The sequence below is a fragment of the Syzygium oleosum genome, unplaced genomic scaffold (genome assembly GCF_021117445.2).
Source record: "Syzygium oleosum isolate NSW1041296 unplaced genomic scaffold, Sole_v2.1 Sole_v2.23, whole genome shotgun sequence".
Classification (NCBI taxonomy): domain Eukaryota; kingdom Viridiplantae; phylum Streptophyta; class Magnoliopsida; order Myrtales; family Myrtaceae; genus Syzygium; species Syzygium oleosum.
In genome coordinates this window covers 1,407,673-1,421,424 of record NW_026607507.1, presented here as the reverse complement: position 1 = coordinate 1,421,424, position 13,752 = coordinate 1,407,673, and the positions used below count along the sequence as shown (strand labels likewise).

At 38.6% G+C, this 13,752-nt stretch overlaps 1 protein-coding gene across 4 annotated transcripts; it reads left to right on the top strand.

The window, feature by feature from the left end:
* LOC115674658 (transcription factor IIIB 60 kDa subunit) lies at positions 1-13,752 on the top strand. 4 transcript variants are annotated; one of them, XM_030597122.2, is made up of 20 exons: positions 1-168; positions 470-591; positions 705-786; positions 1,786-1,861; positions 3,254-3,339; positions 3,437-3,513; positions 3,983-4,039; positions 4,129-4,241; positions 4,608-4,687; positions 4,789-4,875; positions 5,854-5,934; positions 6,683-6,844; positions 6,931-7,047; positions 8,218-8,290; positions 8,394-8,500; positions 9,140-9,220; positions 9,608-9,742; positions 10,882-10,971; positions 12,324-12,377; positions 13,211-13,752. In XM_030597122.2, the coding sequence occupies exons 2-20, from the start codon at positions 527-529 to the stop codon at positions 13,445-13,447; spliced, it is 1,860 nt and encodes a 619-aa protein (XP_030452982.2). In that variant the 5' UTR covers positions 1-168; positions 470-526; the 3' UTR covers positions 13,448-13,752. The 4 variants fall into 4 exon arrangements, with proteins under 4 accessions (XP_030452982.2, XP_056158272.1, XP_056158273.1 ...); XM_056302297.1 differs by having other exon boundaries at positions 1-328; XM_056302298.1 differs by lacking the exon at positions 3,983-4,039.

Here is a 13,752-nt window from a genome sequence, read left to right as displayed (position 1 = left end):
CCATCTCCCCCCCTCTCTCTCTCTCTCTCTCTCTCTCTCGCCGTCGTCAGGTCTCGGAGCTCCGGCGGAGGGATTTCGGCGCCGATCGCAAGTCGCCGCCCAAACGCCGGAGTTCGCTCCCTTCGTTTGTCTTTCCGGATCGCGAGGCCGGCGAGCCTCTCCGTCTCTGTAAGTGCGCGCGCGGTGTCCTTAGAACAAGCGTGGTTCTTTTGATTCATCCGAGCTCCATTGCTTCGAGCGGCTCCGACTTCCGAATTTCCTGTGGACCGAGTTTTTTGCTGGTTCTTTTGTTTCCCCGCATTACGCGGCGTGTGTTGTTGCAAAAAAAGTTGTGTCCGGTAGAGCTTCGTTGAATTGGATGTCTGACTGAGTTTCTTGAACATTGTTGTCCGCTGCGAGACTTAGGACAGAGGATTCGAAGGTTTAGGAAAAAAGAGCTTAATTTGATGTGAATTAACTGTCGTTGTAGATTAATTCCTGCCGAGGCGATTGAGGAGTCCACGGTGGAGTGCCCTCTTGCGCGAGGATGAAGAGGTGGTGCACTCACTGCGCCAAGTTCGTGGAGGTGGACCGACCGCACGATGGCGCCTTGTGAGTATTGTCGCTTCCGTGGCGGTCTCCATGAAAAATCTAGAAAGCGTTGGCGAGGACGGGTGGGGTTGACGGACTGGACGGGCTGACTGGTTCTTATTTTGATCTTTCAGAGGCTGTACGGAATGCGGAAAGGTGTTGGAAGATTTCAATTTTTCGTTCGAACCCACTTTTATGAAGGATGGGGCTGGGCAGGTTTGTTTTCATCTGTTACTTATGCTAGTGCTATCGTTTCTTTGCAGAGGCCTCGGGGCGGAACTTGTTTTTAGAATGCGCAATCACAAAAAGTAGCTTTTCTTGATCGTGTCGTGGCATTGTTTCTTTTGTTGAGCACGTGATCTTATTCGGCAGCACAATGACTTCAATTTTAAGTGCTAACGATCTAACAGAAGTACCACAAGGCAGTTGGCCTAGTGGTATAGAAATCATATGTCTTCCACATGGTTGCGACTTCTCTTCACGTTGTGAGTGAACCTCTGAACGGCTTGTGTTATGTGTAGGAGAGACTTTCTAGCTGTTAGCAGTTTGGCGGTGTTGTGTTGATGGGCTTGTCAACCTCGAACATTCGTATTGCGGGGGTACAAAATAGTCATGGCTCAAACTGTACATTTTATAGCGTGTGTAAGACATGGTAACGCCTAGAGGTAGTCATGAGTACCCCCTTCCCACCGTTGAACTTATTAGAAAAAAACCCATATGATAGAAGCAATTATTTTCTTTTGTTTGTAATTGGAATAGCAGGTAATAATGGATATGGGCATCAATTGTGTCCTATGGAATAGTTCTACAGTGACTTTGGTCGTGCTAAAAGATCCCTTCCTCCGCTTCTAATCAGAAGTCAGACTCCATAGACAATGATCGTATTTCTCTAGGCTCGTGCAAAAGCCCTTGATTGGGGCTGTAATGGTTGTTATGCGGTCTAGATTCTTAGCCTGAGGGTATGAAGTTGGAGGTTTGAATCTTGAAGCTGCTTTGCATGCCGGAAGCCTCTAAACGGGCTTAAGGGGTCGCACTTTAATCTTTCCTTCTTTTTTTTATGAAAGAACAGAGTATATGCCTGAAACAAGTTAAGAAGACGAGCTGGGTTAATTTCTTAAAATTGTGTTGGATCCAACTTCTTCTCTTGCCAGCACATAGTTTAGAATATGGATGCCTTCTGCTGCCATTATCCTAATGATCTCCACTTCTTTGTAGAGCCATCTGTCTGGAAATTATGTGAGGACAGTCCAGAGCGAGTATTCTGTTTCACGTGAAAGAACAGTGGACAGAGGTACTCTTTTTCTGAGTTTTATTTAGATCTTTCTGCCAACATTTTGCCAAAACTGCTTGTTATCTTGTGAATTTCATTCACTAAGGATTTATTATCGCACATTATTTCCTACCTGATAATGTAAATTTTGCTCAACAGATGTAGCTGGTGGTTTTCTTATCGCATATTAGATATAGCTTTAGCAAAACCCATTTAAATGTAGAAGCTTTTATTGCAGGTATTGCTGCATATGATCACTTATTTAAGCTCGTGCAACTTTTTTCCTTCAAATTCCCTATACAATGTAGATATAACTTCTTCAATGTGTAGTTCTTTAGTGGAATAGCTGATGGAGCAAGCAATTGCATCACATTGTTCTTTAGATTGTTTGATCATGTGAAATACAGGTGTCTTAATTTTTTGCAAGTTGTACCATAGTTCGCCTATTTATCGTTCTGGAAGATGATTAGAAAGGCCCAGACGACAGTCTTTATTTTTTCAAAATAAAATGGCATTGCTGTGAGCCGAATTGACAACAAAAACAACACAGGGATAGGTTTACAGGCTGCTTGCAGCTCGTAAAGCTTAAGACTATTCATGTAAGGACTAGTTGATCTCTGTAGCCAATTGGACCATTAGCAATGCACCCTCATGAATTGCAGCAGAAGCAGAACTAAGTTTTTATGTTTTGTTCTAATCAAATTGGGTTGTCGGTTGTGGCCAAAAGACTGATCACTTTTAACTGCTTAAGATGTTTATGAGATTGTTGTTCATCTGATTGATTGCTTCCCGGACTAAATAAATGACCTATTCATAGAGCAGAATCCTAGATCTCAATATGGTTCATCTGACGCTATGCGTCTGCTCTGCTCTGCTTTAGTCCATCTAGAATGTGTTTTGCATGAAACTTGCATGAGCAAGGTTGTTCAGCTATTGGGAGGTATATTACCTTCACTGGAGTTCATATCAACCGAAACTTCAAATCAGAAATATGTTTGGTCTCTCCGTGTTGGTTAAAAGTTGTTATTAGGGTTTTCGATTCATAAACATGACATAAGAACATCACCATAAAGACTAATAAGGGACTGTACTTCGTTTCTAGCACTAAGGTTATGTGCTAATTGGTGGTATTGAGGCTACAATATTGGGTGTTAATTCTGTTCTCTTGAGTACTCCAGAATGCTGATAGTGCATTTTTTGCTGCTCTTTCACTCTTGTGTGTAAGCCGAAGGACAAATCAAATAAACAGCTGTGCTGCAACTTCAACCTTCTCCTTTCCGTTCGTTCTTTCGTTTGTTGGTGCTATTAGTTGTCAGCATGTGTTACTGTGTATGTTGGAGCTATTTCTTTGTATAGCTGGCATATGTGCATCGTGGACCATGGTGATGACCTTTTATTATTTGGTTTTTGCAGCTAATGAGGATATGAAAAATTTGTGCTATGGTCTAGGGATGGATCAGCCTGACGGTATCGTTAGGACATCTCTGGCATTCTACCGAGTATGCTTTGTTTGAGTTACTAATGTTTCTGTTTTATGTCTGTTTGTCTAAACTGGACATTGTGTTTCCCCAAAATCTTTTCATGTACCTTCTGAAGATTGCACTGGAAAAGAATTTTACCAGGGGTCGCAGAACAGAACAAGTGCAGGCGGCTTGTATTTACATTGCCTGTCGGTGAGGGATCTTCCAAGCTATTGGTTTCAAATAATTGAAGTAATTTCATGATAATATATAGCGCTCACATACATAATTATTGCTCCAAATAAGGGTCACTTACCTTTGTTGTCACGCCATCTAATTATTGGTTCAAAATTTTGTGAAGGTTATTTTTGCATGATTGTCCTATGGTATTTAAGACACCATTTGAAAATGTTGAGATTCATTCTTCTGCAAGTTAAAGGAAGTTATTGTTTATGTCCTTTTCTTGAATTGAGATTTCTAAATATAGCATTTCCAATATGCATGGTACTTGATTGAGGTTGATGCACTTAGAAATTCCAAAGAAGAAACTTCTGGCTGATTTTTAAACGTTTATTTGGCCATTCATATGCCTATCCGTTCTTTTGTACTAGTAGTTTTAGCATCCGTTGCCTGATTTCCTTTAAAGTTTTTTGCTAATGTTGCTTAATTTTTTTTTTTCCAGGGAAAGCAAATTGCCGTATCTCTTAATTGATTTCTCAAACTTGTTGAAGATAAATGTGTGAGGAAGCTTTTTCTGCTAATAGTGCATGAATTTGATCCTTGTCTCTGGTTTATGATCAAATCTTCTTCCATTTTCATTTTTGGCAGTTACGTGCTAGGTGCTGTATTTTTGCAGCTCTGCAAAGTTCTTTGGCTTCATGAACACCCCATCGTACAAAAGCCTCTTGATCCTTCTCTTTTCATTCATAAATATACAGCTAGTAAGTACTTGCCATCAGTGCTGATGACTTAATGTCACTATACAAACTATGTATGGAATCATGCTTTTTATTGCCAATATTGATTTTCAAGAGAAACTTCTTTAAGTTTCGTTTTCTATTTTCTCAGTTTCATTCTGCAAAAATGTCTCCAAAACCTTTTACCCTCAGCTTTTGCAATAAGGAAGTTTCAGACGATATTTAATTCCTGAAGTAAATCTTTTGGTCTATTGTAATGAAAAACTGTGGATTAGACAACCGTATAAAATTTTTGATTGCCTGGACAGTATTGTGATGAAGATCTCTCTCTTTCGCTGGTCCTTTTGACTTTGTAATTTGGGTTATCTAATTGGTTAAATCTCTTTGTAGGTTTATCTGGGGGAAGGAATAATGAAGTAGCCAGAACTGCCTTGCGCATTATAGCCAGCATGAAGAGGGACTGGATGCAGGTGTGTTTCTTCTTTATATAACGTCAAAAACTGTGCATGGTTATTACTTATGATGGCATGTAAAATAGCGACTGAGATTATAGTTCTGAGTCTTCTGACAGACAGGGAGGAAACCCAGTGGACTCTGGGGAGCTGCTGTATATGTATCTGCAGTTGCGCATGGATTGAAGTGTTCGAAAGCAGATGTCGTACGAAAGCTTACTTTTCCCTTTTCTCATTAAGCACGGGTTTGAAATGTAGTTTATTTTTTAGGTACTATATATGTTTATCGTGTTTCCTTTATCATGTGCGCGCACACAGAGGGAGAGGGGGAGAGAAGGAGAGAGAGGGAGGTAGGGAGTGGGAGTGGGAGATATTTTGCTTTTAGAACTGAATGCACTTCTCAATGTGTTCAATGAGGTTATTTTAAGTGTGTTTGAATTTCTAAACAAATTCAAGGGCTCCTTATAATTGCTACAGGAGTCGTTTAGTTGATCGAATGGGATGTTAGTTGAAGTCATATAACTATGAACAATTATGTATTAGCTGGCCATAAACATTATTATAAGAACACATTTTGATTATCGCGGTCTAGATTATCCCAGAAGATTAGCAGAAATGATATTTTTTTAATTTTCAACTGTGAGTGAAGCTATTATATGTAATTTTTCTCATCTGGTTATGCCATTTCTCGTGAGGAGTTATTGTTGATGACTGGTTGTCTTATTGTTGATGACTGGTTGTCTAATTCTATGGATCCTGTTTGCTTTATAATGATTGCACAGCAATTAGAAAGTATGCTTCTGTGGCGATTATTCTTATTTTGGATGGTACTCTTTCTAGTGAACTGCTGCCTCATGTTCAAAAGTTTTGTTATATCCGTTCGTCGATCTCCTTTAGCTTGCGTCTTAGTTCTGCAATTAATAGCTTGCTATGCCAGTTATGTTAGCATTATTGCAAAATCTATTCTGTTAAAAGAATTGCAAATTCGTTTTATTGATGGACTACCATTTGTTGTACCTGAGAGATTCACTTTCAGATCTTTTATTTCTTAAGAACGAGATTGTTGAGAGGAAGATAGTGGCCAGATCTTATTTGTCAAAAGGAATATGTTATTGTTGTTGCATTTGCTTGACATGCTGCTATCTTTCCTTTTTTGCATGTGGCTTGCTGGAATTCTTCATCAGTTAAGGCTGGTGCATATTTGTGAAGCAACATTGACAAAGCGATTGGTTGAATTTGAGAAGACAGAGTCTGGTAGCTTAACGGTATGCTTCTCTATCATCAAGTAAAATGTAGCTAGTCTCTCTCTCTCTCTCTCTCTCTCTCTGTGCTTCTGGGTTTAGAGGGGAGGGAGAGTTGCGCAGCACTTTGTGAGTGCTCATACTAGTGACATAAAATCTGCAAAACACAAACTACTAACGACTTCTGAATGACATTGGTTGTGAGCAAATTGTAGGCTCCTTTCCCTTCGTTTTCAGAATATGTCCAGTTAAATATGTCCTCTTCTCTTATTTCATCACAGTATGTTCTCAATAGATTTGGTTATGCCCATTGTGATTGCTGTCAACAGACATCACTTGACGGACACAGCATTGCACGTGAACTGATACGACGCTTATTTTACTTGCCAAGGCGTGGTAAAACTGACATCGCACTAACCAAAGTTTAGCTCTGGGCATAGGAGATAGGGAGTCAGTAAATTGAAGTAATTGGGCGACAACAATATAAGCCTTGGTTTAGTCCTCCTCAGTCTGGCCGATCAAGTACTTGCCTTGCTGACTGACAAAGAGGCTTTCATTATTAGCCTTCAATAACTTATGGTTTTGTGTGACTGCTCAGTGCACATAAGGACCGGCTACTTGTTTAATCCAAAAGTGTGGACACCTTGGCACTTTCATGATTTTGAAATACCTGAATATGCATGGAAAATTCAATGCCTATTCCTGCTCTTCTACCCCTCGTGCCTTTATAATGTAATTATAATAGGATTTCCTATTTTCATATTATTTCTAGATTGAGGAGTTAAATACCAAGGCAAAGCTTGAAGAGAAAAGTTCAGCAAAACAACCAAATATGGGGTTGAATGTATCTGGCTCAAGAGAATTGCTTTGTGAACACAAGGATACGGATGTACCTCATTTTGCCATTGGACTTTGTCAATCTTGTTACAATGAAGTGAGTCATGCTTTCTTTTTTTCTACTCTCATGCTTCTTAGTCCTAGTTTTTTCCCAAGCACTTATGTTTTTATGCTTTGTTGCAGTTTGTGGAATTTTCGGGTGGTCTTGAAGGAGGCTTAGATCCTCCAGCTTTCCAACGTGCTGAGAAGGAAAGATTGGCTAAGTCATCTCTTGGAGAAAAAACAAGTGAAACAACTTCGGTTAGTACACGGTATTACTTTAATTAATGCATCTGTACCAATGTTGCAGAGGTAAATGAACACTGCAACTTTATGATATTGCTTCCTAACACTAGTCATCTGCATTATTGAAAACAAAGTCGGTATTTTGGTCATCACTAATCATGGCAAATGGGTTTGAAGTGCTTTGTTTAAAGCTCCAGTCTCCACCAACATGGAGATGGTAGGCAGTCTAATTTACCCCAAAGTAAGAGTAAATGTATAACACAGCTTTTACCCTAAGAATTCTTGCATAACCTTACTTCCAAACACACCAAATTACTTCAAAAGTACTGCACCAGAAAAATCCTTTCCTTCCATCTGAATCAGTGAATGTAGTATTCAATGAAACTTGCAATTTCTTAATATTGCCCAGTAGTTTTTTTCAAACGAGCCTATAGATGGTTGATGCTGGAATCTGTGACTTGTTAATACTCTCTCCAAACTCACTATAAATGTTAGAATATCATGATTTTTGGGATTTTCATCTGCAATTTGCCTTGATATGGATAGAAGCCTTTGCTTTAGAGACTCAAGGGAAGGTATTTGGATGGTGACATGCATAACAATGGAAGGATTTCCAAAGGAAAGGAAACTAGGTTGTAAGACAGTCCTCTCTCCTCAGTAGAGGAGAACAAAGGAGTGAAGATATGAGGACAAACGAGATCTGTTGTTTCCCAATCATGTGATATTTGTCTATTATATCAAGGGGACAAATTCCCCATGTAGAATGTAAAAGAGGATTAAATATCAAAGAGACATTTTTAGTATGATCAGTGCATTAGATATTTTCAGAGACTTCAAAATTGTAGATATGTTATTAGTTTGGTCGTCACAGTTATGCTGCTTGTCCACAGTGACAGGAGAACATTATTGGGGTCTACCAACTACCAATTTGGTACACCTTTGTTTGCTTGTTGGCTTTAGTGAAACTCTTTATAAGTTTGTTTCTGGAATCAAAATATGTTATTACATGAATCTTTTTAAGAAAATGAAAGTAAAGTTAAAAATTGTTGGAAGGACTTTGGAGTCAATTTGTTTAGTGAGTGTGGTTTACCATTTGCTTTAGTCATCTTATGACTGTACACATTTAATCTAGCATTCATTTTGCACGGACTTTGTACTTTCTGATGCTCATTCCTTTTCTTTTAGCATGAGAATGAGCCTGACACTCTAGCAGCATGTGGCACTGAGAAGTCACGATCAGCCGAGCCTGAAAAAACTGGTGACGGTTCTTTATTTGTTTGAAGAAATGTACTCAATTCATTAGTCGGAATTATGTTTACTTCTAAGGATAAAAAGATTCAAACTATGGGGGTGATGTGCAGATCAACCAACTGATGTGAATGATGGTTTTCGAGTGGATGAAGCAAACAATGGGAATGCTAATGCTGGTGATGAATCAGACACCCTCTCTGATATTGATGATATTGAGGTGCGCTTCACTTATACTTTTGAGCCCTACTTCTGTTCTTGGAAATTTAGACCACAACTATCAGTAGCCTATTGATACAACCTTAAAAAACATTTTACAATCAGCAGATTTAAGTCTGTTCATTAATATGTAGGGAAGTTGCTAAATTTCCAGGTAGACTTCCTGTTGATGATAATTCTTTCGATAAGGTCATTCTAGTCAACTTGTATCTTGGTAGTTATGTAAGGTTCCACCTACTTTCGAGCAGGGATAGAGCCTGTATACAGTGGGGGCAATTACTCCTGTGGACTTCCTTTTTCACCAAAGAGTATAGGCACTTTTTTTATATAGAATTCACTTATCCTGTAATTCTGTCGAACTTTGAACTCATTTTAGTTTCCATATACTGATATCAGTTTGCTTACTGCTGGTAGCTCTTGTGGCTATTTTCATGCATATTCACAAACTTATGAGTGATTTATGCTAAACAAAAGTAGATCCTACTGCTCTTGTCATGCATTATGTTGATATTTTCGTTTCAAAGTATGCCAATCTTACTTATTGTATCAACTGGCAATTTTTCGTGGCTCCACCACAACTTTCTAGCTTGTTGATCTGTTGTAATATGTGTCTGGGCTTTATATATTATGATATGTTCAGGTTGATGGCTATCTTCACAACGAGGAGGAGAAGCATTATAAAAAGATTATTTGGGAGGAAATGAACCGGGAATACCTTGAGGTGATTTGGTTTTTTATTCAAGCTAAATAATGTTATCTAACTTATCTTAACAGGACAAAGTTTGGCAATGGCAAAAAGTTGCAGTCAAAATTTGGATCATGACCATCACCTTTTGTATGATTATTGTATTCCTGTACATTTGGATGGATGTTTTCATAATTTTATCATTTTAATTGGAATTGGTCATCATCGTTCTCTTTTACTCAGAATTCCAAGGGTTTCTATCAGATTGTGCTACAGCTTTTTTGTTGTATAATTTGGTGGGATTGAATTGGAACATGTCTAGGTTGGTTAGACACCTAGTTCTGTTTACTCCATGTCGCGGGTAATTTTTATTATTTTTCCTGGTGATTCCCTTGCTTTATAGCTTATTCGATGTACTTGTAGGAACAAGCTGCTAAGGAAGCAGCTGCAGCAGCTGCAAAGGAAGCTTATGCAGCCAATTTCAAGAACACAGATGACTTCCAAGCTGCACAGGAGCTGGCCGCAGCTGCTGCTGCAGCTGTGGCTAAATCAAGAAAGGTTAATTTGCCAGTCAAATCCAGATACCATGATGCTTTCTTTTGTCAACATCATTATGTTGATTATCGGTTCTTGTGAATGAAGTGGTTATCAGTACCCAGAGAGTTAGAGCTCATGAAGTTAATCTAGGATCTCTTGCTAACCCTTAAATGATAGAAAGTAGAAACTAACTCAGGTTTAAAAGAAAAAAAAAATTAACGAACTTGCTAATTTTTTAGCAGAAGAAATATCGGCTGAAAAATGCTTTCTTATTGTAAGATTTTGTGGGACCATTGCCAACTATTCTAAAAGCTTAAGTTATTAGATGAAGGCGTGATTTGATATGTAACTATTCTATCACTCCCCCTTAAGCTTAGGTTGGTCTTTTTTTGCTTAGTACTAAGCGTTGATATATTTAATTGGGGAGGCAAATGGGTCCTGAAAAGATTTGAATTCAAGAACTCATGCTTTGATATCATGTGACATTTTGTGGGACTACTGCCAACTATTCGAAAAGCTTAAGTTATTAGATGAAGGCGTGATTTAATATTTAAATATTCTATCACTTTTGTTAAGCACAGTCTGAAATCCATCTTGATTCTCCTTAAACTCCATCAGTTTTTTCAGAAATGAAGTCTGGATAGGTCAATCTCCAAGTTTGATCTGTTCCGTTTTAGCTAAACCCGTGAGAAAATTATGGGATTAATTTTCGGGGAATGTGCTTAATAAGGTGCCCTGCCTGTAATGGATTTTAAAAGCTCATTCTAGCATAAAAGTTTGGAATCTTAGAGGAGTTCGGGCTCTACGCATTTTGATCTGAGACAATCTGGTGCATTTTCACACATTGAAAATCTTCGCATAAATCTAATTTTTGAATCTCACGACGGGAGCCTGTTAAACTGCTACTTCACGTAGCACTTTGATAATATTGAGGAGCAAATTATTAGTAGAAGCTCTAGAGTCTCCTCCCTCGCCTTCCCTCGCCCTCCCTGTGGACTATGGAATACTTGGCCACCATGGTCTGCATTGGATTACTTTCATTGTGCACTTGATGTTTGGGCCTACTCTTTCTTTGCTCTTTCTGATCATAATTTCCAAATGGATGCTCATGAATAAACCTCCTTATATGAGTAGTTCTGTTGCCAAAACGAAATTTGCAGGAAAGGCAACAAAAACGAGCTGCCGAAGCAAAGACCTCCACTCCTGCGCAGACTGCTGCAGAAGCCGCCCGGCAAATGCTAATTAAGAAGGTTGGTTTGCTGGAGAGTACTTCTTTGTTGTAAGTTGGGAGGTCAGGTGTCTAGTTTTTAATCCTCTAAAGATAGATGCTGTGAGAAGCTGGCTCGTGTTTCCGTAAAAATTGGAGCAATGGGAAGTAATATAAGCGGATCAGAATTTGCAAAATCTAGATTTTGGTGGTTTGAGCTAAATATATTCTTTTAAATCTTAAACACCACTGGGTGTGTATAGATTTTACTTTGTCAGTGCTAGATTTGCTGCAATAATTGGATGAGAGATTATTGGAGTGAGGACTTAGGCTTCTGACCAACTGCTGTTATGGAAGAGAAGGAACTCTTAGAGGCATGATGAAAAACTGAATTATAACTTGCCAAACTCATAAATGCATTGCTTGTTGCTTCATAAGCAAACTTCCTTCATGGCCAAATGCTCATTCGGTTGGCACTCCTTAACTGGGCATCGCAACTTTTGTTGTGCAGAATGCCCCTCGAACCTTCGTCTTTCTGCATATTTTTGGATAACCTCAAAAACATCTTATGAAGAATGGAGTGTATTGGTTTGTTATGATTGAATGATACATGCTTTCAGGTTTAATTTTTATTTCATTTAAATCTTTCCTTACATACAATAGCTGGGAGGATTGACTCGTATGACGGCGCTTTGTGGCATGTTGATAAGATTGGTGACAGTCATTTGAAGAGATTGAATTGATTGCTGATTTCAAAAATTTTCTTCTATTCTTCTCTGAAAGTTGGTTGTAATTGTATTGTAATTTAGGTGGGTTGAGTTGGATCTTTCAGGTGATGTTCGGTAGTTGTTACTAGTAGTTGTCATGGAATGCTGGAGGCATATCTTGAGCTCTCTTTTACATTATATTACATTATAGATCTGGTGGATTTCTGTGGAAAGTGTAGGAAAATGTTAAGGGCTTGTGCCTAATATTTATGGGCATTTGATTTCTTTGACATTTCCTTGAATTTAAAATATTCGCTGCTTCCACTGTGCTCATGCATGCGTGCAGCAGAGACTGAATAAGTACTACTGTTGCATTTTTTCATTCTTGTCCCTTTTCTTTTGACAGTGTTCCAGATAGTTGCACGTAGGCATGTCTGCTAGCTTGATATCATGCACTGGCACACAGTTTAGTTATCTGATTGTAAGAATGCTGCAGAAACTTTCAATGGTAGAGAAGCTGCATAGATTGATGCTAAATTAGATTGGCAAATGTGATTCTAATGGTATTAGTTCAGATAATTAGTATCACTTATGTTTGTGCATACACAAACTTTTCCTCTCAATTCAGTCTACAGACCCTGCTGCATGATTTATTCTTCTAATACTAACAATAATATTCTCGTGGCAGAGACTTAGTTCCAAGATAAACTACGATGTACTGGAGAAACTATTTGATGAACCTGTAAGTTTATCTATTCTCAACTCTTTTCTTTTGGCTTTTCGATAGGTAAAATGATAAGTTGCTAGTTAACATGCTTAGTGTGGAATTGCAATATGTTTGAGTTGGGGTTTCCCAATTAGAATTTTAGTGGACCTTCACATAGAGACACTCCATGAGTGGTATAAAGCTGTTTACATTTTTTGCCATTGTAGATTTTGGGTTACTTACTAGCTCGATGATTCTTGGGTGTCTTTCAAATATTTATATTGTTTGCCATGTTTGGTGGGAGAGGACATAAATCTCCTGTGTATTCTGTTTGCTTTACTTTGGATTTTTACCTTGGTTGTCCATATGAAGGACCTTTCTTATCTCCATTAGTAGTGGATTTTTTTACCTTGGATGTGTATATGAAGGAGCTTTCTTTTCTCTGCTCTTGTTCTCAGCAATCTCCACAATCCTTTATCATCTGTATTGCATCATAAGTAGAACAATGTTGTCAGTTGTCCATGTTGGCAAGTTCAAATGCTATTCAGACAAGATTAATGCTCGGACTTTGTCAAATACTCTCTTGGTATAGGAAACCAGGTTTAGTTCCTTCTACCTTTCTAGATTCAAATCGCGAGTCCATCTTTCTACTACTTGTGTGTGGATAGTAATGAAAGAACAACCTCGATTTACTATTTGCAGCCTCAGCTCTCTAATACTGAGCTTTCCAGTTCTAAGGATGAATATAGCCTCCCTCTGTGTTTTTTTTTTTTGGGCAATTTTGTTCAAGCAGACAATTATGATGTAGAAGCTTCTAAATCTAATCAATGATCAACGACATTGTTGTGTCTTTTTTGTCATCTAAACAGGTGATCCCAGAGAACCCCAAGAAAAGACGAACAGAATTGGATACCAACAATGATGACAAGATGCCTAGCAGCAAAGAGGTTGAAGCCGAGGATGTCGAAACAAACGTTGACGATGTGGGATTGGATGATGAGCAGGAGGATGATGACACTAAAGGAGCGGATGGTGATTTATATTACGGAAACGAAGAGGAAATGTATGGTTACGACGATGGAAATTATGATTATGATGGCTTTTAATCATATCCGAAAACTAACTTTCTTCTGATATTTAAAAGCCTCGTCTGTTAGAGAGCGAGGGTTGTGAGTATAGGGAGATCTCTTTTTGTACAGTATCAGTTGGTCGTCACCAATTTTGAGTTTCCCCCATTTGGGAAAGTAGACAGTTCTAGTTTGGAGATTTTGCTCCTTTACTATGTTTTTCTCATAAAGGGTAATAACAATTCTTCGAAGGCAAGGCTATCGCTCCGCAAGAGAGCATCTTGTACCGCCAAATTCTTGTGCAATCAACCCGATAGTATCTATTTCTCTCCTTATCAACTCTA

Excerpts from the sequence above, each read along its gene's own strand:
- LOC115674658 (XM_030597122.2), top strand. The coding sequence starts at position 527 with ATGAAGAGGTGGTGCACTCACTGCGCCAAGTTCGTGGAGGTGGACCGA. Across the intron at positions 8,291-8,393 it reads AGCCGAGCCTGAAAAAACTG|ATCAACCAACTGATGTGAAT; the intron begins GTGACGGTTCTT and ends GGTGATGTGCAG. Across the intron at positions 9,743-10,881 it reads CTGTGGCTAAATCAAGAAAG|GAAAGGCAACAAAAACGAGC; the intron begins GTTAATTTGCCA and ends CGAAATTTGCAG.